The sequence below is a fragment of the Sminthopsis crassicaudata genome, chromosome 1 (genome assembly GCF_048593235.1).
Source record: "Sminthopsis crassicaudata isolate SCR6 chromosome 1, ASM4859323v1, whole genome shotgun sequence".
NCBI classification, from domain to species: Eukaryota; Metazoa; Chordata; class Mammalia; order Dasyuromorphia; family Dasyuridae; genus Sminthopsis; species Sminthopsis crassicaudata.
Window position 1 is genome coordinate 731,960,671 of NC_133617.1, and position 26,835 is coordinate 731,987,505.

Here is a 26,835-nt window from a genome sequence, read left to right on the forward strand (position 1 = left end):
ATTTTATAGTGTTCTTCTAACCTCTTCACATATTTTCATTTTGCAGTGCTGTTTATTTTTCTTGAGCTTGGAAGGGGAAGAAGCTTATTGTTAATAGCTAGGATGTAAATTAATATAGAAGGGGATTTGTTTTCTTACTTTTGGCAGACATGATAACTATGGCATTAGAGTGCCATAAATAAATAGAATAAAACCTCATTACCTAAGAATCACTGAAAGACAGAAGTTTGTATAATAGCTTGAAGAGTTTGAAGACTAACATCAAAATACATAACTTTAATGGATCTATGATCTCACTAATGTGCTACCTATTATGCTCTCCCAAGCATAATAATTTGACAGATGGAATTTCATTTTATATTTCCTATAACTTGGCCTCCGTGTCACTTCTTGGTCATTTCCATATCATGCTGTAGTTTTTGGTTACCCTTTATGTGCTTTCTTCCTCCATTAGAATTTAAGTACTTTGAATGAACAGACTGTCTTGCTTATATTTTTATTATAATATGTAGTAAGTGCTTAATAGACATTCTCTCTCCCTCAATCTCTCTCTCTCTCTCTGTCTCTCTCTCTCTCTCTCTCTGTCTCTCTCTCTCTCAATCTATCTATCTCTCATCTCTCTCTCTCATCTCTCTCTTGATGGATCTTCCCATTTATCCATTCACATAATATGTATCAGAGGGAGGGCTTGAACTCTGATCAAGACCAGATCACTACCCAGTATGCTACATGACTATCCATGTAGCCATCCATCCATTTATCTATCCTAATCCACTGATACCTATTCCTCTAAAATATTTTCTTCTATGTCTGCTTTCGTGGCCTTTCTTGTATTCTCTTGACATTATAAAAATAAGAGTGAAATATATGAGCTAGCAAAAGAAAAAAATAAATAAAATGTTGGTCTTTTGGGAAGTTTTTTTTTTTTTTTGATCTTTTTCAGAAGGTGTTCGATGAATTCTTTCAATGCCTATTTTCCCTTCTATTTCTATTATCTCTGGACAGTTCTCTTTGATGATTTACTGTAAAATAGAATCTAGGCTCTTTTTTTGATTATAGTTTTCCGGAAGTCCAATGATACTCAGATTATCTCTCCTAGATCTATTTTCCAGGTCTATAGATTTTCCCAGTAAGTATTTGACGTTATTCTCCAGCTTTTCATTTTTTTTTTTTGTTTTGTTTGACTGATTCTTGGGTTCTCAATGAATCATTCATTTCTATTTGTTCCGTCCTGATTTTTAATGAGTTATTTTCTTCATTCATATTTTTTTGTTATTTTTGTATATGCCCAATTGAGTTTTTAAATGAATTATTTTGCTCTATTGAATTTTTTCCATTTCCCTAATTTTTTTAGAGAGTTATTTTCTTTTTCCAATTCAGAAATCCTACTTTCTTGAAACTTTTTTATCTTTTCCAATTCAGAAATCCTACTTTCCTGTGATTTTTTAACCTTTTCTAATTCACAAATTTTGTTTCCCTGTATCTCCTGTGAATTCTTTATTTTTTCCAACTCAAATTTCAGAACATTGTTATTCTCTATCATAGCTTCTCTTTCCTTTCCCCATTTTTCTTCAAATTCTCTTAACTTTTTAATAGTCTCTTCTAGGAGAGAGTTATGTGATGGGAGGCAGGTATCGTTCCCCTTTAGGCTGTTATCTGCTGACTCTCTGCTGTTAACTTCCTTGGGGTTGGATACCCGCTCTTTCTCTGTGTAGAAGGAATCAATTGTTCTCTTCAGCTTTTTACTCATTGTGAAAAATCTGTTGGGATCTGCCCTTGGGGTAAGAAGTTTATTTATTTATTTATTTACCAGCTTCCTCCCAGATCGGATGGATGCAGCAGCTCCTGTGCCTGAGCTAAGAGAGAGCTCTGGGAGAGAGTTTCCCTCCCCCTCCCTGGAAATGCCTATGAACATATAGGAATGGTTGAAAATTGGGCACAATAATTCTTTGTAAGTGAATGAGTCTTCCAAAATATCTAAAGATAATTCTCTTTCAGTCTCCAAAAAGACTAAAGTTTAGAGTTACTAGAAGGACAGTGGAAGAGGCATGGTAAGCATATGTATAACACATTACCAATGTAATTATTCAAGAGAGGTGAGGGAAAGCATTATTGTCAAATTCACATAGGAGATCTGTAACCCATATATAAGGATACTGTGGGCCACATAACAACTTAGAGAATGATATATTACTATTATCTATGCTTTATTATATATTTTTTTATTTTATTAAATATTTCCCAGTTACATTTTGAACTGGCTTGGATTGCCAGATGTTGTCAATGTTTTCAGCTTGGCTATGTGTTTGACACCTGTGAGATAAAGGGCCTTCTTTGAAACACATATGATAAGAAAGAAAGTTGGCAAACAAAGAATAAGCAGTGGTTATGGATTACAAAGTGGATTGAGAATGGGCCTGCTATTTCACTAGTATAGGGAATTCTTCATCAAGGAAACTCCTCTCAATGTAATTTGGTACATTTTGGCCACCAATCCCCTCAGAACACTGTGGGGAAGAATGTATAAGTGATTTGCCTAAGGTCACCTAATATGTATCAGAGGGAAGACTTGAATTCTGATCAAGACCAGATCACCCTACAGTACGCTACATGACTTCAACTAATGAATTGTCCTTGCAATCCATTAGTAGCCGTATACAATGAGAATTAAACGATGTGTAAGAAAGTACCTTTATGGAGTATTAGAAGATAAGATGATATGAGAAAGCATAGATGAATTGTGAGTCAGAACTTTGTAGAGAGTACCCACAACAGGAATCAGTTGACTCTTGCTAGAATTGTTGTGGGTACTCTCTACAAAGTTCTGACTCACAATTCATCTATGCTTTCTCATATCATATATATATATATATATATATATATATATATATATATATATATATATATATATATATATATATATATATATATAATCTTATACTTTTTACTTATAACAGTGATAAACTGTATGTATCCCAATCTCAGCATCAATCATAATGACTCCTTCTTATTTGGGGGAGTGTGAAATAAGGAGGTTTTCCTGTAAATTTTAAGTGTACTACCTGGTTTTCTAGCTAACTGATCCACCACCTCTTCAATTTCTCTTACTCGGAAGACTCTAAGTGAATATAAAATTTATTTGCAGGTTTTAAGTAATCGTGATGCAGTATTTTATATGGTAAATATTTCATTAGGGTATTTTCCTTTCTGCTTTTATTGGTGGAATTTTTATGTTGGTTTTCAGGCCTCCTCTATGTAATGAAATCAGATCTACCTGGTGCATTACATGATTCAGGGTTTTATTATCTTCATCTCAATATGAGAGAGTATTTACACTAAGATGAAATGACTTGAAGAAAACTATTTTATCTATATGGAACAGGGTTTCACACCATCAAAAATATCATTTGCTTCATTGGATAATTGTTATCAGATTAATCATATCCAATTCTGTTTTTACTTTTGTTGTTCACTAGTTTTAATTATGTTTGGTTCTTCATCAACCCAATGGAGTTTTCTTGACAAATATATTGGAGTGGTTTGCCATTTCCTTCTCTAGCTTATCTTATAGGTGAGGGAACTGAGATGAACAGGATTAAGTGACTTGATCAAGGTCACCTATGTAGTAAGTATGTGAGGTCAGACTTGAACTCACAAAGATCAGTCTTTCTCAGTTCAGGCCCAACATTCTATTCACTGTGTCACTTAGCTGCCATTTTGATCTCACCTAGATGTGAATAAATTTCACTTACCTGATGGAAACATAAGAGGGTTTGTATGTGTCTATGTATAAGAGCTCATATTTGAACATCTGCAAACTTATGTACTTATCAACAAATTTTTGGGTTGCCCTGGTTTGGGAGAATCATTGAAGTATTAGAATTTTTATTTGTGATTTAAAATCAACCAAAGAACAATAGAGTTTCCATCCTTAGAGAATCACATTTTGCTGTCTTATTCTGTTTTTCAACATAATAATAATAATAATACCAATAACAAAACCAACCATATCTAGCATTTATATAGCATCTTAAGGTTTCCCAATCCTTTTACAAATATCATCTGATTTGATTGTCATAACCACCCTGGGATGCAGGTGCTATTATTATCTTCCCTTACTGATGAGAAAACATGAGACAGTAAGATGCTAAGTGTTTGCCCAGGGTCACACAGCTGGTGATTGTCTGAGGCCATATTTGAATTTAATTCATTTTTCTCTCCTAACTCTACTCCTTGGAGCTTTTATAAAACATTGGGCAACTATTTTATTGTTACCATATTTTAATTGACACTATTTCATTAAATCAAGTCAACAAGCATTTGCTATCTATGATGTGCTAGGCTCTGTGAAATCCTAAGAATACAAAGAAACCAAAGAGTTTCTGTCCTCAAAGAACATACAGTGTAATGGGGGTGAGATGACATACAAATGACTATGTGCAAATAAGATACAAACATGATAGACTGGAGATAATCTTGTAGGGAAGGCATTAAGGGAGATTGTGAAAGACTTCTTGCATAAAATGGGATTTTTACTAGGACTTGAAGGGAATCTGGGGAGCCAAGAGATGGAGATAAAGAGAAAGAACAGTTCAGGCACAGGTGACAACCAGTAAAAATATAAGGAGTCAAAAGATGTGGTGCATCATATAAGGAAGATAGGTAGTATATTGGACAGAAAGCCAGGATTGGAGTTAGGAAGACCTGGGTTTAATCTGGCCTCAGAAATTTACTAGCTTTATGACTTTGATGAAATAACTTAATTGTCTTTGCTTCAATTTCCTCATCTGTAAAATGAGCTAGAAAAGAAATAGCAAATCACCACAGTATCTCTGCAAGGACATGTCCTCCAGGGGGTCATAAAGAGTTGAATACAACTGAAAAGTGACTAACCAACAAGAACAACAAAACTATGGGAAATAGGTATTCTTCATCCATTTTGTTTTTCTGGTGTACATAATTGGATCAACTTTTTAAAGAGTTTATGGGTCCCATTTTAGGGGCTCTAAAATGTCATCTAAAGATAAGAGCATATGGAAGATCCTTCAGTCCATAGAAACTTTTTCTTTCATTCGAACTCTGTTCTGGATAAACATCCTCCAGTGACAATTCCAAAAATTGTTATTAAAGTTAATCAGAGAGATATTTAAATTAGGCAGGAAGTAGAAATGGTTGTGTGAAGGGAATGATGGTTAATTCATGGACAACCGATGGGTTTTACTGTTAGTATATAATATCAAAAGAAGTAGGAGAAGACTGGTAGTACATTGTATGGCCCTTTTGTGGAGGATTTTATTGGTGATTAGGTAAAGAGCGACATAGGATGAAAAGATAGTAAGATGCTTGATAGCAAGATGCACTGTGGGAGGTAGTATTCAACTAGATGGTATCAGAGATCCATCAAAGTAATGAAGAAGTAGTCATTTTTCTTTTCACATCAGAATGTTTATGCTATTCTTCCTTCTTCCCATTCACATTCTAGTGGCAGAACTTCCAATACTACTTACCCTCAAATAAGATCATATAATTTTCTACAAATGATCTTCAATCTAAATAATTCTGTGATGAGCCTGGTCTACACTAAAGAAATTATACATTTCCAATATAACAAATTACTCTCCAGTTTAACTGTTTGTCAAAAATGTTAAATAATCTCAAAATATTATGCTTAAGTAAAGGAAAGAATTGATTTAAAAGTACTTACAATGAGTGGGCCTCTGTTATTTTCACGATACTTGTTCTGGAAGAAAATGTAAACAACGGTGGCGGCCAGTGAATAGAGGAAGGCAAACACTGCAATGGTGACAAAGAATTCTGCTGACGATGAGAAGTCGCCCACCAAGGCGAGCTTCTCTCGCCGTTTTCCTTCACAGGTAGGCACCTCAAAAGTCACTTGATGCAATCTATAAGAAGATATTTAAAAAGGGAAGGTCAATAGCAATGTCAGTATAGAAATAAATGACATCCACCAATTCTAAATTCAAAACAAGATGGAATTCATGCAGTCTTGGATCCCAGGTAAGACTGGCCTAGTCCTTTATGAAATAAAGGAATTGAATACATTGAAAGGGGATAATTGCCCATTGTTGTAGCATTTCTTCAACAAAATTTATTTTTTTCTTTTTCTTTTTTTTTAAATTATAGCTTTTTTGTTTACAAGACATATGCATGGGTAATTTTTCAGCATTTACAATTGCAAACTTTTTGTTCCAACTTTTCCCTTCTTTCCCTCACCCCCTCCCCCAGATGGCAGGTTGACCAATACATGTTAAATATGTTAAAGTATAAGTTAAATATAATATATGTATACTTGTCTATACCGTTATTTTGCTGTACAAAAAGAATCAGACTTTGAAATAGTGTACAATTAGCCTGAGAAGGAAATCAAAAATGAAGGCAAACAAAAATAGGGGGATTGGGAATTCTATGTAGCGGTTCACAGTCATCTCCCAGAGTTCTTTCACTGGGTGTAGCTGGTTCTATTCATTACAGCTCTTTTGTAACTGATTTGGTTCATCTCACTGTTGAAGAGGGCCACGTCCATCAGAATTGATCATCATATAGTATTATTGTTCAACAAAATTTACAGTCAGTCATAATTCAGAAATTCCTGAAGATGACCAACTTGAATTCTTTTTTTAGTTGTTCATTACTAAAGGGAAACCCCAAGATTTAACAAGTTTGGAATACACTACACTTTATAAATGTTTTTTTCCTATCATTGAATTATCTTTCCTGCTTATTTAATATTTCATATTAATGTAAATATTTAATTTAAGCACTGTGATCATTGACTTTAATTCAATAAATATTTAAAAGATGCTAATTATGTTCCAAGTCTTGTGTTAGGCACTAAGGATGCAAAAATAAAATTAGCCTGTGCTCTCAAAGAGTCATATTCTATTGGGACATATATATTCACCTACATATAAAAATAAAACTTATACAAAACGATTGCAAGCAGTGGTAGAAGGTAGATGGAAATTACTAATCACCAGGGCTTTTCATGATTTGTTTTTGTATGCCCAGCACTTAGTACACAGTATGCCCTTATATAATAGTTAAATTGAATTGAATATGGGTAGGACTCCTGTAGGAGGTGACATGTGAACTAGACCTTGAAGCCTTGAAGTAAGTGAGGAATTTCAAAAGGGAGAGGTAAGGAAGACATTTGTTCCAGCAATGGACAGACAGGAAAGGCAGAATCCACACAGGAGGATGGAATGTTGTGCATAAGCAAGTTGCCTTTTGTCCAAAAGGGAGATGAGTGAGGGAGATGTCTCCATGATTAAGTATAACTTAACACATCATTTAGTTTCTCCCTGTGGATAAATGAAGTTAGTTCCTGAGAGGAAGGCACTTGAAACTGGGCATCTATGAGACCCATGCCAGTCAACAGAGGCCAATTTGGTAAGCTGTCATGAGGTACTCATGATACACAAAGGATTTGAGCATCTTCTATTTCCCAGCTTTCTCCACCCCCACCCCTCCAGAGCTTATGTGCCAGTCAGCTTTGGATTCATTTGAAAAGACACATTGTCCATGGTCCCAGCTCCCCAATTAGGCAAGTCCCTAGTGTGCTAGCATCCTGACAGCTGTGCCTGTCCAAATTCAAATAAAATGCAATGTGTAGGCTCAGGCAATCATTTTAATACTTGGCAATGTATACATAGTTATCTAGGATAGATCAGAACCCTGATCCACTTTGATTTCAAAAGTGATTTTGTTCTTGCCATGACTTATGCAGATAATTGTCTCAATTATTGATTTGACTTAGCCTGTGGGACCATAGCCTTAGTCATAGGTAGAGAAGTGCCTTTCTTTTGACACATTGAGTGGGGGGCAATTTCAAGCCCATTCATGAAAATCAGAAGAAGAGTCACAATTTTATCCCCATGGCCCTCAATGGACATAATTTAGAAACCAGATTAACATATTTCTCAATAGTACAGCTGGTCTGCAGGAACTGTTAAAACAGAAATAGATTTCCCATAGTAGGCCATGCCAATTGCCTTGACACAGATGGCTTACATATCCTTCCTGGCCCACTAGTTTCAATGTAGTTGCCTTTGTTTATTTATGATGTATACCATCCCACCTGTCATCAACAGGGCAGCAAAATTCCCATAGGCAGCCTGGTAGAGGTTCTAAGCTGGAAGGGTGAGAGCCTAGGTAAAGAAGCTGAGGCTCCAAGAAGTGAAGTGGCTTCTTCATGGCCACAAGTCAGTGACAGATGTGGATATAAGTCCACCTGACCATTTAACTTCCAGTTTGATACACACACACACACACACACACACACACACACACACACACACACACACACACAATGTCTGTGCTAAAATCATAGAACTGAGGGTAAGGTCGAGGAATCAGAGGATTAGGGATGAAGAGGTCTTTGGAGATCACTAAATTGAAAATCCTCATTTTACAGATGAAAAAATTGTGACTCACGCAAAAAGTGGAAGTTCCTTGTTTAAAGTTATACAGATAAATAATAAATAGTAGGGCACAGATTTGAACCAAGGGGTGTTGACTCCACATCAAATATTCTTTCCATTGTCCCTCCTGAAAAAAATCATTTCATAATTGGCAGACTGACTAATTTATAAGGTGCTGTGATACATCTCAGCATGAAAAGAGCTGCCCAAATGTCAGATATTCCTATCATATAACGAGCCAAAATTGTTTTTGAAATATTTGTATATTGTTGAGAGAAAAAAAAATACTCTAATTATTCTTTTTATGCAATCAGTATAGATTCAAGCTTTCCTTCCCTGATGTTAAGTGCTGGGGTTGATTTGCAAGAAATATGATTGCACTAATCAGTGTGAGACCAAGAGATCCCCAAATTAGCTGTTGTGTTCATTAATATTAAGTTAAGGAGCACAACACTTAGCCCAAGTCACACCCAGGCAGGATGTGCTGTTTGAAGAGGAGCAGGAGATGAGATCTCAAAAAAATAAATGCAATTTCAGCTAGTCCCAAATTCCCAGGATAAAGAAGCATGAGATACTAGATAAGACTGGGCTTAAGAAAACTTTGGTTGAATGGGTATGTGTGAGTAGCACTTCTCAAAAGACAGTTCTATGACTAGAAGAGGTGGTAACTTATCTTACTTAAATTCTATGGGAGCTGGTAGAAAGGTGGGACCCATAGTAGCCATGATATAGGACATTTAGATAATGGCTGGGGGCAATTAGTTGCATTCTGAGTCTCTGCAAGATGGTCAGACAAGCTTCATTGTGAGTACTTACCACAGGGAAGAACCATCTCTCCTCCCTCTCCCTCTCCCTCTCCCTCTCTCCCTCCCTCCCTCCCTCCCTCCCTCTCTCTCTCTCTCTCTCTCTCTCTCTCTCTCTCTCTCTCTCTCTGTATATATATATATATATATATATATATGTGTGTGTGTGTGTGTGTGTGTGTGTGTGTGTGTGTGTGTGTGTGCGTGTGTATGTATAAGTATACACACACACACACACATATGCTCATATACACATACACATACACACACGCATTGAATGTTGGCATCCTGGAGTAAAGATCCATTGATTCTAACCTAATAAATGATTTAGTTAATTTGTTTTTAAAGGAAAAGGTGCATTCCAAACAGACACAGGTAACTGATATTGTGGAGGTTGAAATTCTGAAATTGATATTTATCAAAAGCATAAAACAGAATCATTGTATTTTATCCAAACAACAGACCTCAGAGGCTATTTGGTCTAAACTTTCTCTTTATGTAATTGAGGAAACTGAAGTGCAGAGAGGGGAAACTCAATTCAATTCAACAACTTAAAATACTTATCAAGTACTCCCACAAACTCTAGGATACTAAGACTAAAAAAAAAATTGAGGATGTTTATCCTTGAGAAGAGAAGACTTTTTTGTGTGTCATGGATATCATTAACAATCTTCTGAAACCTATAGACTCCTCAGCATCATGTTGTTTAATGCATAAAATAAAATATATGGGATTCCAAAGGAAAGCAATAATAGTGAAATGCAATTAGCAAAATGCAAACAAACAAAAACAGATTCAAAGATTCCCAGGTTAAGAACTTTCACTTTAGAAAGGGATGTAAGTATTCTCTTCAAATATTTGAAAGAATGAATTACGAAAGAGAGATTGGACTTAATTCTATGCCCTCAGAGGGCATAGGGCACTATGTGAAAGATACAAGGAAGTAAGTTAGTTTTCAGGTAAGAAAAAAACTAGAGCTATTCCCAAGAGAAATGTCTACCTCTAGAATGAATGGTTTTCTCTATCCTTTAGGTTTTCAAGCAAGGATGGGATACCCATTTGTCAGACACAGCCTAGAGGGGATTCTTGTTCAAGTGTGGGATGGAACAGTTATGCTATGAGATCCCCTCCTGCTCTGACATTATGAGAAAAAGGTGAAAGAGGCCTTGTCTTCTGGGAGCTTACATTCTGTTCATACTTCTGACTTCAACTCTAACCCTAAGTTCATGCTGAATTATGACAGAATCAGGACCAGAACCAAGACTTCTTGACCCTGCATACATTAATCTCACTACTATGCAATCTATTTTTTCTGTCTGTCTGTCTTTTCAATTAAATGAAACCCCTCTCCTTTTAAGCAACAAGTGATCGATTTGGAGCCAATTTTATAGTCAGCTTTCTTGGCAGTTCTAGATTTTGGAAGCAAAGATTGCTCATTTAAAACAAACAAGGAAAGAAACAACAGTCTTTAGAGAGATCCTGCCAGCCAGCACGCAAATGGAAACTTGGAAATAAATTAGACAAGTTTCTAACAATCCTCATCTGAAGGAAAGGTGAGAAGCAGCTGCTAAGGCTGCAAAAGTGAGTCCATCTGATATGCTGATTTGGAATGGCCGGTTGGGAGTTTAATTAGATTGAAACAAGTGGAGTGGAATGGAATCTTGCTGATTTTCCATCAGTTAGTAAGCAGAAAGCATTAGCATTGAGCTCAAAAAGCAAAGCAAATGTTAACTAGTTGAATGATTTTGGAGAAATCATCAAACCTCTTTGAGCCTCAGGTCTCATCTGTAAAAGGAGAGGGTTGACTTTGATATTGTCCAAAGTCGAGCTCTGAGCCTATAATTAAATGTTCGCTTAAGATATGATCAAGAAACCCAGCATCCCTTTAAATGCTACTTATTTGTAGTACAATATGAGCTTCTTAGAGATGGAGTAGATCTTTTTCATTGTCTTTATATCCCTAGCAGTCTAGCATAATGTCTAATAAATACTTATTGAATTGAATTTATTGGATATCCCCGATTTCCCAATTTAGTAGTTCTCCAAATCTTTCTGTTGTTTTGCTCCTATTTTTTGCCAAATGAATATTTATTGACTGATTGCTATTGTGAATAACATAAGAGGATCATGACATTTTGAAATGAAGTTAGATTCTGTGAGTTTAATCTTTACAAAAGTACTTGGAAATTCATAAACAGATGCTAAGGTTGTTGCATTTTTAATTCATATTTGCCCTCAATTCAATTCAAGTGCAACCAGGTATGTGTGAAAGGATCATTATCATTGTTTCTTCCTAAAATCATCCTAGGATGTGGTGCTCACACATTTCATTTACATTTGTGCATTAGTTAAACACCAAATGTTGGTAAGATGAGAAACAAAAGAATCATTTTGGGAGTCTGGAAGACCTGATTTCCAAATCTTATCTCAGAAACTTAATGGCTGTGTTATCCTGGGCAAATTCTTTCTCAGTGTCCCAGGCAATTTATTAAGTTGTAAACTGCACACAAGATACTAATCTTCACTTCTAGAAGGAATTTCCTCACTGGGAGTTCCCTACACCAATGAAGATTTAAAACAAAATTTTTTTTTAAATGGGTAAGGCATTGGGGATACAAAGAAAAACTGTCTTTAAGGTATTTTGGATGTGTTCCAAAGTGGAGAGAAAAATAAATCTGAATAGATCATTTATAAAAAGTTCGATCAAAAAATGGATATAAAACTAGACACCACAAAAGTGAGAATAGAGCTAGGTTTCTATTGCCTAGCATAATGATACTATTTGGAAGGTGTGTAATGAAGATTAATTAATTAATTTATACAAATAGACTTACACTACTCCTCCAGAGAAAGAAGAATTCCCCCAATAGAAGCAAGAAAGATAAGAAAAGGCCATTAACACAATCATAGAGAAATTGAAAAAGAAATCTGGGCTGGGCCATAGGATTCTTATGGTGTAGTTTGGGGAGGTTATTAAAAAGGTCATACGGGCATGTTGCAAAGGGCAGTCCCATATGCCAAGACACACATAGAAGCAATTATCAGAATAATGGAAGCAGGGTTTTCATTGACTCCTGGATAGGAAGTTATTGATGTACTAACATAGACAAGGAGAGAACCACTGGCTTTGAATTGCATTAAGGGTGTTCCTCCCTTTACTGGTTTTCTAATTTTAGTCTTTCTTTATCAACATTGGGATTGCTCATCTTCTTGTTCCCCTCTAAATTTTCTTATTAGACTATAAAGTTAAATCAATGTATTTTATTTTTTTTATTTCAAGCTTACTGATTATTTCTTCAGTTCAAGTCTATAATTTTCATTTCACTCACCTGGACAAAAACAAATAGCTTTCTCCTCCCACTGTTACTCAGTCCTATTCTCTATCAAAAGTGATATTCATTCATGAGGTACTATTGGAGTGGAGCAGAACCAAGAGAAGGAATCAGAATCATGGAGGGCATGAAACTGAATCAGACTGGCCTGACAGAGAGGGAGATGCTGTGTCAATAGAAACAATCAAAGCAGCTTATCAGTTTAGACTGGGTCAAAGATGCATAAGTAAATAGTAAACAGGACCATATTCTGGTAGAGGAAGTCAAGCTTCTATCATTAAAATATTCCACTAACTTTTCTTGATCCTCAATTCCTTTAAATCAATCAACCAGTGTTTATTAAGTGGCTACTATGTGACAGGAACTGGCCTAGGTGCTAGGGTTTCAAATACGAAGAATGTAACAGTTTCTCAAGGAGTTTACTTTTTATTTGGAGAGACAATTAGTACAGAGCATGTGCAAAATCAGTTATTTGCTTGGAAGGACACTAGCAGTTGAAGATCCAAAAAGGTTTCATGGAGAAGATAATTGCATGTATTTGATCTGAGTCTTGAAGGTAAGGAGGAACTCTGTGGGAAGAAAGTAAGGAAGAAAACCTTTCAAATTTCAGGGAGAACCATGATAAAATCAACAAGATGGGAGTGTCCTGAGTGAGGAATTCTAAGATTAAAAAGAAAATTAATGTAGGACAAGAAAATCATAGAAGGCTGAAAGATTTTACTTATTTACACAAGAGTATATAGAGTCAGATCACTTTATAAGTTTAAAATAAGGAGAATAGTTGGCTTACTTACAAGCCAGCTTCTTTCTTGTTTTGTTTTGGTTTGGTTTTGTTTTCTATTGGAAATATATATATATATATATATATATATATATATATATATATATATATATATAGGAATTGGAAGTCTGGGGAAAAGAGGAATTGTAAATAAGATAAAGATGGCATATGCCTAGGCATTTAAGTGAAAAAGGATAACTCTTCTGTGTTCAGGAAAAATAGCAAAAATTAAATCATGTGAAAGGGACATTGTGGCACTTCTTTTGTGAACAAGAAAAACTCATGGACATGGGACCTACCTTGTGACCATAACTCATATTCTGACTTACTCTCTGAGACCTTAGAGGACATCTATTTCTTTTTTTTTTTTATTCATTTTTCCAAATTATCCCCTCTCTCCCTCCACTTCCCCTCCCCCCGATGGCAGGTAATCCCATACATTTTACATGTGTTACAATATAACCTAGATACAATATATGTGTGTAAATACCATTTTCTTGTTGCACATTAATTATTAGCTTCCGAAGGTATAAGTAACCTGGGTAGATAGACAGTAGTGCTAACAATTTACATTCACTTCCCAGTGTTCCTTCTCTGGGTGTAGTTATTTCTGTCCATCATTGATCAACTGGAAGTGAGTTGGATCTTCTTTATGTTGAAGATTTCCACTTCCATCAGAATACATCCTCATACAGTATTGTTGTTGAAGTGTATAGTGATCTTCTGGTTCTGCTCATTTCACTCAGCAACAGTTGATTTAAGTCTCTCCAGGCCTCTCTGTATTCTTCCTGCTGGTCATTTCTTACAGAGCAATAATATTCCATAACCTTCATATACCACAATTTACCCAACCATTCTCCAATGGATGGACATCCATTCAACTTCCAGTTTCTAGCTACAACAAAAAGAGCTGCCACAAACATTTTGGCACATACAGGTCCCTTTCCGCTCTTTAGTATTTCTTTGGGATATAATCCCAATAACAGCAATGCTGGGTCAAAAGGTCACAGTTTGACAACTTTTTGGACATAGTTCCAAATTGCTCTCCAGAATGGCTGGATTCTTTCACAACTCCACCAACAATGTATCAGTGGAGGACTTCTATTTCAATGTCCTCATTTTATAGATGGGGAAACTGAGGCCCAAGAAGGAGTCCAAGTCACATTGGTAGCAAATGACAGGACCAGAATGTGGAATTACAATCCCTGACAATAAGCTCATTTCTCTTTACATAGGATTTGAGGCTTTTAGAAGTTATGAAATATTATACAAGTGTCATAAAACAGATGTGAATACAATCCTTGTCTTCTTGTTTTGAAAAATCAGTATTCTATACCACTTTAGCATATTACTTTAGCCTGTTAAATTTATCTTCTTCTCTCCCTTCCTCCCTCTCTTCCTTCCCTCTCTACTCCCTTTCTATCACCCTTCCTTCCTCCCTTTATCATTTCCTCCTTTCTTCCCTTCCCATCTTTCTTCCTTACTCCCTACCACTCCTTCATTTCCTTACTTCCTTCTCCCTTTCCTTTTTTCTTTTTTTCACCTTTTCTCTAGTTTTAGGTCAGTTCTCTATTCACTATGCTTCAAGGTCACAAGCATTTATTAACTACCTACTAAATGCCAGACACAATATAAAGCCGTGCATTCTCTAAAATAATATCTTAATTTCATTTTTCTGTCCAAAGTGATTTGGTGTCCACTTTATCTGAAACAAAGGGAAAGTTAATGGATATTTTAGGGAAAATTTCCTTTTCACTTTGAGGCCCTTCTGCACTCCAAGCCAACAATTGAGAAAAAATTTTTTTTTTTTTTACCTTCCCAGGATTTAGGTTAGTTGACTGCCTGTAGTAAATGAAGTTGGTAATTGCTCAATTGTCCAATTCTCTTCGCTGAGGTAGAATAAACCATTAGAGCTGCCCACCTGTCCAATTTTTTCTAAACTGATCAGTCTGTTTATTCAAGAAAAAGACTATTCAATTCAAGGAGAGAAAATTAAATGTAAATCAACTAACAGAACTGAACTAATTAGTTATTGTGGAAAGCATTCATTCCTATTCCTTATACTCCCTTTCTTTTCCTCTTTTGAAACACTCTCCTTTGCCCTTCCCCCTCTCATTTTACCTGTTGAAATTCTAGCTATCGTCCAAGGTCATTTCCTCCAGGAAGAAATCCTCTTTGCTATTCCACCAGATGAAAGTGAAATCTCTCATAATGTACCTTATTCTAGCTTCTCTTCAATACTTATATTTTATTATAATTATCTGAAGGGTCCAATAACTATAGGAAGAGTTAAATAGCATAATGGACAGAGTATTGAGCTCAGAGTCAGCAAGACTGTGTTCAAATCTGGCATCAGACATTTACTAGCTGAGTGAATACCTCATTTTTCTTATGTTTAAAATAAGGCTTTTATCTCCCAGGGTTGTTGCAAAGATCAAATGAGATTCCAAAGCACTTTAGCTAGTTGTTATCACTACTACTACTACTACTACTACTACTACTACTACTACTACTACTACTACTACTACTACTACTACTACTACTACTACATTGTGTTCTTGATGTCTTTCTTATTAGACTATAAGTAAGCTTCATATGATCAGGCATTAGGCCTTTGCATGTCTCTAGTTCCTCTAATAGCTAACATTCTGATAATCTAAGGGATCTCTGATCTCATTGACTTCTTGCAATAATGCAGATCAGTTATCTGCAGCTACCTATCCTGCTTAACTCTTTGCCACGATGGGTAACAGTGGTGCTTTTGTCCAATATTCTGGGGCCTTCCTTGCCTACCTAATACTTTATCTGAACCTTATAACTTCAGAGAAAACAAACCCTAGAACACTGAGATCTTAAATGACTTGCCCTATTATGTGTCCTACATGGGATTTGAATTTACATCTTCCTGGCTCCATTACTGACTTTTCCTCATGATGTCACAGGGCCTCCATTATTTACTGATTTATTAAAAAAGTAAAAATCCATCACAAAACAACATACACTAGAGATCTGAGACCAGTTATGCATCTATTGTAATAATTTCTGGGAGGGGATGATGAGGATCTGACAAGGATAATGGCTGTAAAAGTGGGAAGAAAGGAATGAATGGAAGAGGTGAGGAAGATAGAGTGTATGACTTGTCAACTGATTGCATGTGGGGAATGCTTACAAGTCTTTCCCTAGGCTTAAGGAATTGGTAGAATGCTTAAACTTATCAAAAAGATTATAAAACCTAGAATATTGGAAGAGGGTTTTCTGACTCCATTATCTGGAGCAGGAGGTTTCACTAATATATTATTCTGTCAAAAGCCAAAGTGTTAAATTGTGATTTGGCTCTTGTCTTCCATGACTTCTTGTCCTTCTATTCATCACATAATAATCTGCCTCATATGCAGACTACAGGCAACACAAGCATTTGATAGAATTCTTGCCCAGTAGGAAATTTAATACGTCCACCACATTAGGATGAAATAAACTAGAATCACTTGCATGTATGGAATAAATTGCAGTCTTCTTGAATTTTCTAAGAAGCTTATTTGCCTGTCAAAAACTCATGGAATTATATACACTAAATCTTTCTTGAGTTAGTCATGTCACTATAAACACAGAATTCTTTTTTTTTTTTAAGTGACTGAGACATAGAAAACATGATTCATTTGAATTAAATAGGAGCAGCTTGCTCAACAGATTTATCCTCTGGGAATAGACAAAAAATGTGCCCTTTGTTACCCATAAATAGAATGCCCCTTTGTTTTCAGTGGTTTCCCAACATTCATGAGATTCATTAAATTATTTTTATGCCCTGCTCATATAATGGCATTCAAGGATCACCTTGAAGAATATGACTTACTGACAGTTGCCAACATTTTAACTGGATTCAATTCAATTCAATCCAACCCAAGAAGGCTTTTAGTAAGCATCTACTATGTGCCTGGCATAGTGCTGGGCCTGATGGTTCAAAGACCAAACAAAAATATACATCTTGCCCTATTTTGTGTATTGGTTCCCTCTGGAAGTGTGATGAAGCATATAGATGCTTTTTCAGAATCATGTTTTTAAAGTTATGAAATAAAGCATATAGGATTACAAAGGAAACTGAATTAGGGAAAATCACAATATACTGAACTCAACTCAAATTTATGGATCCTTTGATGGAGTCCATGTGCCCCGGTTAAGGAACTCTATTCTATATACATTATTGATGATACAGTGAATAGAGTACTGGACCTAGAGTCAGGAAGATCTGAATCCAAATATGGACTCACATACTTACTAAGTATATGACTTTTAGGAAGTCATTTTAGTCTATTTATCTCAGTTTTCTCATTGTTGAAATAGGGCCTCCCTCCCAGGTTTGTTGTAAGGATCAAATGAGATAATCTTGGTAAATGGCCTAACATGGTGCTAGACATACAGTAGGTATCATATAATTGCTAGCTATTACATTTACTACTATCATATGAATGTTAGCTATTGTTCAACTTTCATTTCCCTTTTCTTTTTCTTTTCTTTTCTTTTCTTTTTTGAAGCTGAAACTCAGAGATCTCATCCTTTGTTTCCTTTGTTTCCAAGAAGACCAAAAATATCATGAGATGATGCCTTGACTTAAATGTGAATTGGATTTATGTAAGGCAGAGTTGTACAAAATCGCTCAGTCTCACTCTCTCTTCTAGAGTCATCAAAATCCAGTGGCAAAACAAAAGTGAAGATGGCTTATGATGCAGTGGATGACCCTAGCATTTTCAGTGTCTGATCAAACTCTAAGAACTCCACAGTACCTGCTCCATCTGCCAATTTTGTTGGTGAAAGTTGTCACTTGCTGGGGATAGACAATCCCTTAACTCACTAGTGGATTTGAAGCCTGCTGGCTAGTAATCTTTAACTTAGAGACTGTTTACTGAAGGATGGCCACTGCACATGATACAAGTTCTTGATGCCATAGGTGAGAGTTGGCTGAAAGTTAGTCATCAAAAATAACTTTTGAATGTCACCGAAAAAGATCAGTAAACCCTCACCCCAATAAAAAGTAAAAAGAATCAACTTACTAGAAAAGAGAGAGAGAAAAGGAAGAATCAAGGGTATTGGCTACTATCAGATAAGTAAATAAAATATATTCAATGTAATTCAGCCATTTCCAGAAAGAAATAACACTGAATCCGATAGTGAAAATAGTGCTATGAGTTTTGCAAAACTTAAAGTTACAGAAGATTAAATTTCTTTAAAATTTCAACATAAATTGAGAAAGGCCTTATGGGGATTGGTGGAACTGGAGCAATGTTTTTATAGCAGTCCTAAGAGAGAATGGTGAGGAGGAAGAACATTTTAGGAATGAGTGGTGAGGAAAGGCACCAATGCAAAGATGGAGTTTGAGGGGGATAACTAGCATGTCAATAGGATGTAGTGGGAGATATTTGGAGGGGATCTAGGACCATAAATGTGGGGGGAGCAGATTGCAGAGATGTTCAAATAGCGAGCTAGCTGAGGACTATGGGTCATGTTCATATCCCTGCTCTGCTACTCACCTAATATGACCCCAAGCAAAACACTCACTTTCCTTATATAAAAATGAAAATTCTTGGATTAGATAATCTCTAAGGTTTTTTTTCCAGTTTCAAATCTGATCATCTTCTGACTTAGACTCATGGTCCAATTATGTGATACCTAACTCTAGGCAAGTTATATGTTATCCTAGAGATAACGATAAGTCAGTGAAGATGTTTAAATGGGAGAATGATATCCTTAGATCTTTAATTAGTATCGATTTGGAAGCTATGTGGAAAGTCATTGCAAAAGGAAGAACTTTGGAAACAGAGAGATCATGTAGTAAGTCAACTGCAATAAGACAGGTTAAGGGCTACTTTATTTCAGGCCCCCATCATTCAAGTTCATCTTTCTCTTTCTATGCACTGGAGAGTTCACAATTCTGCACAGTTGGAAAAACTGATATTTTGGCTAGACTAGTTTGGATTTAAATGGAAGAAATCTTGACTCTTAAGCAAACTAAAAATATTTCTGATTTGTAGGGTGATGAGGCATTTTTTTTCTTGATAAAGAAAAAAATGTAATCACCAAAAATGTATTAAACAATTATTTTCATCTAAGACTTAAGGCATCCTTCTAATAATTGGATAATAGTACATTGCACAGTACATGAATCTTGTAGGTTGTGTATTTTTAATATGGACTCCCTAGACTTCCAAGGTATCTGTGGATAGATTTAAGGGGACTGATAAATTTGGATGGGGAAAAATCATCTTTAAAAAAAACCTCTAGCTGAAAATGAGTATGTCTTTATATTATGAATGTAGGCAATAAAACATGATTGTGAGAAGGGATCCACAGGCAGTCCCAAAATGGCAAAGAGGTCCCTGACATAAAAATATTAATGGTTCCACCTCTAGAGTCATATTCAAGGTCCTGATGAAAGAAAGAGAACTGAAGTCTTTTTCTCTATTTAATTAATAAGAAGTATGGCTTCAACTATATAAACTATAAAGATAACTTAGAAATTAAAAGACATTGACAGTTTTATTTTTAAACTAAATAGAATTAATATATTTGAAAATCACAGCTTTTTTGGATCTCTGCTAAACTATGCTTCATTGGATAAACAATCATCCTTGAGTTTTAGGTCATATTCATATCCTTGTTTTGCTACTTGCTTATGAGACCTCGAGCAAAACACTCATTTTCCTCACATGTAAAATGAAATTGTTGAACTAGATGATCTCAGGTTTTTTCCAGCTGGTACCTGATACCTTATTCTAGGGAACTTATATATTTGGAGATAGAAGGGACTTTAGAGATAATCTCCTTCAACCAATTCATTATAGAGACTAAGAAATGGAGAAACTCAAAGGGAATGATATATATCTAAACTGGATTTTTAAAAAAATATCAATCAAATTCATATCATGTGCTTTCTATAGAAAGCCCTGGAAGAAATATTCTTGGAATGCAGTAGTATAAACCAATGGTGTCAAACTCTAAAAGAACATGGGCTACCAAGCCATAAAAAATGATCCTTGCAAGCAATATATTAACTTAGAAAGTCACAAACAAACATCATCTATGTTTTGTAATATTTTCTTTTATTTTATTCAATATTTCAAAATTACATTTTATCTGGTTTATGTTGTACTCAGGAGTGTTATGGGCCACAGGCTGCCTATGGGACTGGTGTCTGACACTTTAGTAAAATTCATCACTGTGTCATTTTTCCATTTAGCTGATACCCTTTCTAGAGAGAGTAACATTCAACCTCAATATTCTCTAGTACCTCTACCATTTATCTTATTAAGAGACACTGACACTAGAAGAACAAAAAATAGATGAAAGTGTTAGAAGTCCAATGAAAAAAAGGTTATTCAAACTTCCCTTGAGGAGTAGATTGTGATGAAAGGGCAAACACCAAGGACAATAGTGGGTCTGAGAAAGATATTTGAGTGTCTTTGAGATTTAAATAACTAAGTAATAGAAAAATTGAACAAGCTACAAATGAAATGACAAAACAAGAATACCATAAAGCAAGTAAAGAAAACAGTGGGAACTTGATGTGACACTTAAAGCATGTCCTGTTTAGTCATATCAGTCATATCCAACTATTCATGACTCCATTTGGAGTTTTCTTAGCAGAGACACTAGAATAGTTTGCCATTTTCTTCTCCAGCTCATTTCTACCGATAAGGAACCAAGGGTTAACTTTGCCCAGGGTCATACAAGTCATAAATGGATTTGTGCCCATGAAGATAAATGCTCCTGAATTGAGGCCTCTATCCACTGTGCTACTTTGCTGCTGAAAGCATGTCCTAGTTAAGTTAAGAACAAACAAACAACAACTCAGTATGATTTTGCAACAGTAAGACTTACTTCACTAGCTATGGATCCCAGAAACGACTCATTACTTTCTGATCCATTCCCTGGGTTGAAAAATATATATCAACCTTAAAATTTGTAGCTATTCCTAAAGCTTGGCAGTAGAAAACCACACATACTCACATGTATGTATACAGAGTCACTAGCAAGTATATACACCGAAAGCTGAGCAAAAACTGTGACTAGGAAGAGAAAGCTTCATTTCACACAGCTAAATTTTTTTAAAAAGATATTTTTTTTCCTTCTGGTTCAAAATTCTGAATTTGTCAGTTTGGAAAATTCCCAGTATGGAAATTCTATCTAACAATACATATTGTCACTTGATCTATCATATTGTCTTAGAGAGTTTCCTGTAGCAATGAAAGGCCAAGCTATCTGCCTATTGTAATCGCCCTCATATCTGTCAGAAGAAGGACTTGAATCTAGGTCTTCCAGATTTCATAATCAGCTCTATACTACATTCTGCTGCTTCATGCATATAATGTATATACACACACACACATACACACATACATATGTGTATATATACACACATACATATGTATGTCTATAAACACACATACATATGTATATATATATTTATGTGTATATACACACAAAAATATATAATATATACATATAGTTTATCACACTAATATGGATGTTTATACACACACAAATGTATATGTTTATAATGAGAGCAGCAGAGTGACATAGAGTTCAAGGCTTGAAGTCGAGATGAATTTGCTTCAACTTCATCCTTTGAAACTTACTTGCAATATGGCCCTAGTTAAGGCATTTAATCTCCATGTGCCTTGGGATGTTTCTAGGATTAATTTACTAAATCACAAATGGGTTGTATTCCATGATGGTGGAAAGCATGTCCATACCAGGAGTTCCCTATGATGATGAAGATATATATGCACAATAACAAGAATAACTAGTATTTATGGAATTCTCGTCCTGGTCTATGTCAAGCTGATTCTCCAAACAAAACAAAACAAAAGTCTTGAGATTCATATAATACTTTAAGCTATGTAAAGTGCTTTATTTAAGTACATTGTCGCAAATGAACCTCACAACAGCCTCATGAGACAGATGCTACTGGCGTTATTATTCCTATTTTATCAATGAAAAGGCTGAAGCTCAGAGAGATAAGGGCTTGCCTAGGATCAGATATCTTGCAAATGTTGGAAGTGAGATGGAACACATGGTCCAGAATCCAAGGCCAGTAGGCCATCTCCTATGTCAGAATGTCTCTCCAACTTATTTTGAATTCGCATCAGCTGTAGAAATACTTGAACCTTTAAAGCTTAACAGATCAATTTTATCTTGTTTTCTATTTGCCCTCCTTCTGAGTGGCTTTCAACGTTTTTATTTAGTTACAAGTGCCCTCTTGGCAGGGCAGCTTTATTTTTAACAGGACATTGGACCTGGTTTATGATTTAAATACATTTTTTCTTGAATGTATCTTTATATTTTTTTCTATGTTTATCTTCTTCACTACTTTAGAAGATTTGAAAGAGTAGTTTTCCGCATGGCCAAGTATTGCAAACCAGCTGTTCTTTTAGTCTGTGGCCCATGAAATTGAGCCAAAGTAGACCTTGAGATTGCTGCTAGAGAGTATGTATGGAGAAGAAGAGTTTCAAAATTAAGAAAAGCTTTGATGAGGAAAGAATATAATTACTGCTCTCAACAAAAGGGAGATTTTCCAAGCACAACAAGGAAGCAGCATGTCAAAGATAAAAGAGTGTTGATTCCTACAATTTATAGTTCTATTTACCTGATTGTAACAGAATTTGTCTTAGTAACACCTAACATTTTTTACAATGCTTTAGTGTTTCAGGGACATCTGGATGGCCTAAGAGGTAGAATGCCAAGCCTGGATTCAGGAAGACTCATCTTTTTGAGCTCAAATCTTAGACACTTGTAAGCTATATGACCCTGAATAAGTCACTTAACCCTGTTTGGCTTTTTTCTTACTTGTAAAATGAGCTGGAGAAGGAGTTGGCAAACCACTCCAGTATCTTTGCTAAGAAAACCCCCAAAGGAGTCACAGTCATCCATGAATGACAAACAACAATTTTCCCCTCACAGCAAGTCTATGCAGTAAGCTCTATTATCATTATACCTATTTGACAGATGAGGAAATTAAGCATGAGAAGTTAAAAGAGTTTTGCTTCAGGACCATACAGCTAGTTAAGTGTCTGAATTAGGATTTGAACTCGGGTTTTCCTGGCTGTTAAGTCTTGTATTCTATCCATTGTACCACCTGCCCTGGGTAGGGAGAAGAGGGGACTTAATGCTTGTGATTCCATAAAGTTTGTGTTAGACAATAGAAACCTATTCTAAATCCTTTGGTCAGTACAATTTTGTGTTACTGTGTATAGAAACAACCTGGAAAAAGATTAGCTGAACCCTTGTGACTAATTGCTTCTACTAAAGTTTTCTCTAGTGAAATGTTCAGACAGGATGCCAAGTCACGATCTCAATTTATTTTTCTCAGAATTATAAAGTCAAAGAAATTAAAAAAAACTATAAGGATCCACATTAGTAATCTAGTCCAATCCTTACCTAAACAAGAATATCAGCTAAATATTCCTAGTAAGTGATCATTTAGTATTGAGTAGAAGACCCTTAATCAGGTGAAATTTACTCATTTCCATAGCACCTCAATCCCTGTAGCTCTAGCTAGCTCTAATTATGGGAAGAATTTTCCTCAATATTGAGTTGAAATTTTCACCTCTCCAATGTCTATCTATAGTAGATATCCTCCTAGTTCTATCTTCTAGGGTCAACAAGAAGTCTAATAATGTTTCCGTTTGACAACTAATTGAAAAGACATCATCTCCTGCCAAGCCCTAGCCCAATGAATCCTCTTCCCTAGGCTGTTTGCTGTTTCTAAACTAATCATTGTATGATAGGCTGTTGAAACAACTCAGTCTTCTGTAAAGTCTCTAGAAGTTCCTGAGTAAAATGGGCAGATGGGAGATACCCATCTCCCAATCTTCCTGATTTTTTCTGAGATAACTAACAATGACTTGGCAATCATACCTGTCAATTCTTTTATTACCCGAAAATGTGTTCCAATCTGATGACTTGAACTCACCAAGAACAGTTAGATGCTCTCTCACATTTTCTGACTCTATGACATATCAAGATTCCTTTTTTCTATAGACCTTATTAGCCTTTTTATTTGCTAATCTGCTGACTTTATCACTTTTCACAATTCGGGTACCATCTAGCGGAATAACTAACAAACAAGCAACTATGATAATGTTTACACACCATACATATGCAATAAATAGCAAAACAAACAAATAAACTTGGGCTGATCTTGGCATCCAAGGGCCTGACTTCAAACCTGGCTAAGACAGTTAGCCTGGATAAGTTTGGCTCACCATCTCTTTTTGGTCTTCAACATCCTTATCTATGGAAGGAGGGAGCTGGACTAGACCACTACTAACATCACTTCTACCTTAAAATCAATGATCCTGTGATCTTAGGTGATACTCTTCTTCACTGAACATCAGGTGGAAACTTATGGAACCTGAACTGGGTTTAAATTCTGTTTTTGATGTTGACTAGTTGTGTAAACGTAGGCACATCACTTCATTGTAGATCAATTTCTTCATCTGTAAAGTGGGGTAATAAAACTTACTGGATGTGTGATTTCATCTGAGTAGGGAGTTCTTTGGTAAACCTCCCACTAGCAATGAAGAACATCCAGTCTTAGAGAGCTACCTGGGGTCATTGAGTCCCTAGATAACTTACTAGGATCACACTTTTGGTATTTGTTAGAAGTTAGGGCTTGAATTCAGATCTTTCTTACTCTGCATTCAGGTCTCCACCAGCATCCTATGCTGCCCTTCTAGTGGGAGAGAACACTATGCTCAAATGCTAGAACTCTGCACATCTCCAAAAGTTTGGCTGTTACAGGAAATTGATGCATGGTTGCGGCCCACTTGGGGAACTTGAACTTGTGAACACGATAGACAAGTTTAGTTTATTTACAAAAATATCCTCACGCATTCTGCTGTGCATTCATTACATATTAGCAAGAACTCAATGCCTGATGAATGACAAGGTCTAAAACACGATTCCAAAATATAAGTCCACAAGCTACAGAATTCCAATTTTTTGAGTGATGCAAAAAGAGCAAACAATGAAGCCAAAACAACAGATGTCCTAGTATTTAAGGTGGTAACATGTTTGAGGAAAGAGCCTTTCACACAAATGGCTTAAAAATCCCCCTGGTTAAACCTGCCCCCTGAAAAAAATTGGATAGATGAAATTTGTATTTTATTCACATTTGTTCCCTGACTCTCCAAGGCTTCTATGGATTCTCCTCCACATAGATGCTAAATTGATATTCATAAAGCACCATCACCACCATGCTCAAAGATGTTCAGTGACTTCTCATTACCCCTGAATTTAATATAAAACCCTGACTTTGATGTTTAATTCTCAATAAAATGGCTGTTATTAACCTTTTCTCTTTTCAAGCTACTCTCCTCCATGCATTCTATGTTTTAATCGAACCAGTCTGCTAGTTGTCTCCATACAGACCATTCTGCTTCTTGCTTCACTGCCTTTTCATAGCCAGTCATCTCTGTCCTGAATGCTCTCTTTCCTTTCCTCAGGCTCTTAGCATTTCACTTTCCTTTAAGGCACATCTTCAGTGTCACCTTCTTTGAGTTGTTAGTGTTCACTCATACTGAAATGACTTGTGGATATAAATAATTACACGCATACAGAGAGATATCCACACCTACACACAGACAAAGACACGGACATAGACACAGACACATTTGGGGAGTAAGGAGAAGAAAAATGGTGGGAGAGACAGAAAGAGAGAGGGGGAGGAAGGGAGTGAGAGACAGAAAGAACGAGAGAGAAGAATATTTATGCACTGTGTATGTATGTGCGCACACACACACACATATATATGTACATGTAGGTCTGGACAAAAAATATATAGGATCATAGATTTAAGGCTAAAAGTTACTTGATGTTTAATTCTCATTTTATAGGTGAGAAAATTGAATCCTAGAACTGTCTATAATTATATATCTAGTGTCTAAGTTTAATTCAAATATAGGGTTTTTTAATATGGATAGCTATATCTATATCTATCTATCAATATAATTGATATGTATATTGATATCAATATAATTGTGTGTATATATATATATATATATATATATATATATATATATATATATATATATATATATATATATATCCATACAAGGGCTGGACTTGTGATTTCACCAATGTTGGGAGCCCCAGGAAGAAGCTTCCTCTACCAGAGGTTATATGTGCTCTGCAAGTTAAAATCTTGGAGAGTTGCTTGAGGCACTGGAAGGTTAAAAGTGACTTGGCTAGGGTTACACAACTGATATGTATCAGAGACAAGACTTGAATCAGGTCTTCCTGATTCTTAGGCAGATCTATCTATGTCCACTAAGCCATGCCTGTATTTACCTCCCTCCCCTATCTCTAAATTTCTCAATCTGTCTGTGATATATGTATGTATATTCATGCATCTTAATATATTTCCTCAGCATATACAACAGCTTTCTATTTAAATTTGTTCATATTTTATAGTTATTTATTTATTT

The 26,835-nt window shown here is 35.7% G+C and overlaps 1 protein-coding gene across 2 annotated transcripts in view; it reads right to left on the bottom strand.

Annotated features, from left to right (window-relative positions):
- Positions 1 to 26,835, bottom strand: part of SYNPR (synaptoporin) — a 375,540-nt gene that overhangs the window by 56,032 nt on the left and 292,673 nt on the right. For both annotated transcript variants that reach the window (XM_074284207.1, XM_074284206.1), the window contains one exon: positions 5,705 to 5,903. In XM_074284207.1, coding sequence (XP_074140308.1) covers positions 5,705 to 5,903 — 199 coding nt within the window. The remainder of the gene's footprint in view (positions 1 to 5,704; positions 5,904 to 26,835) is intronic.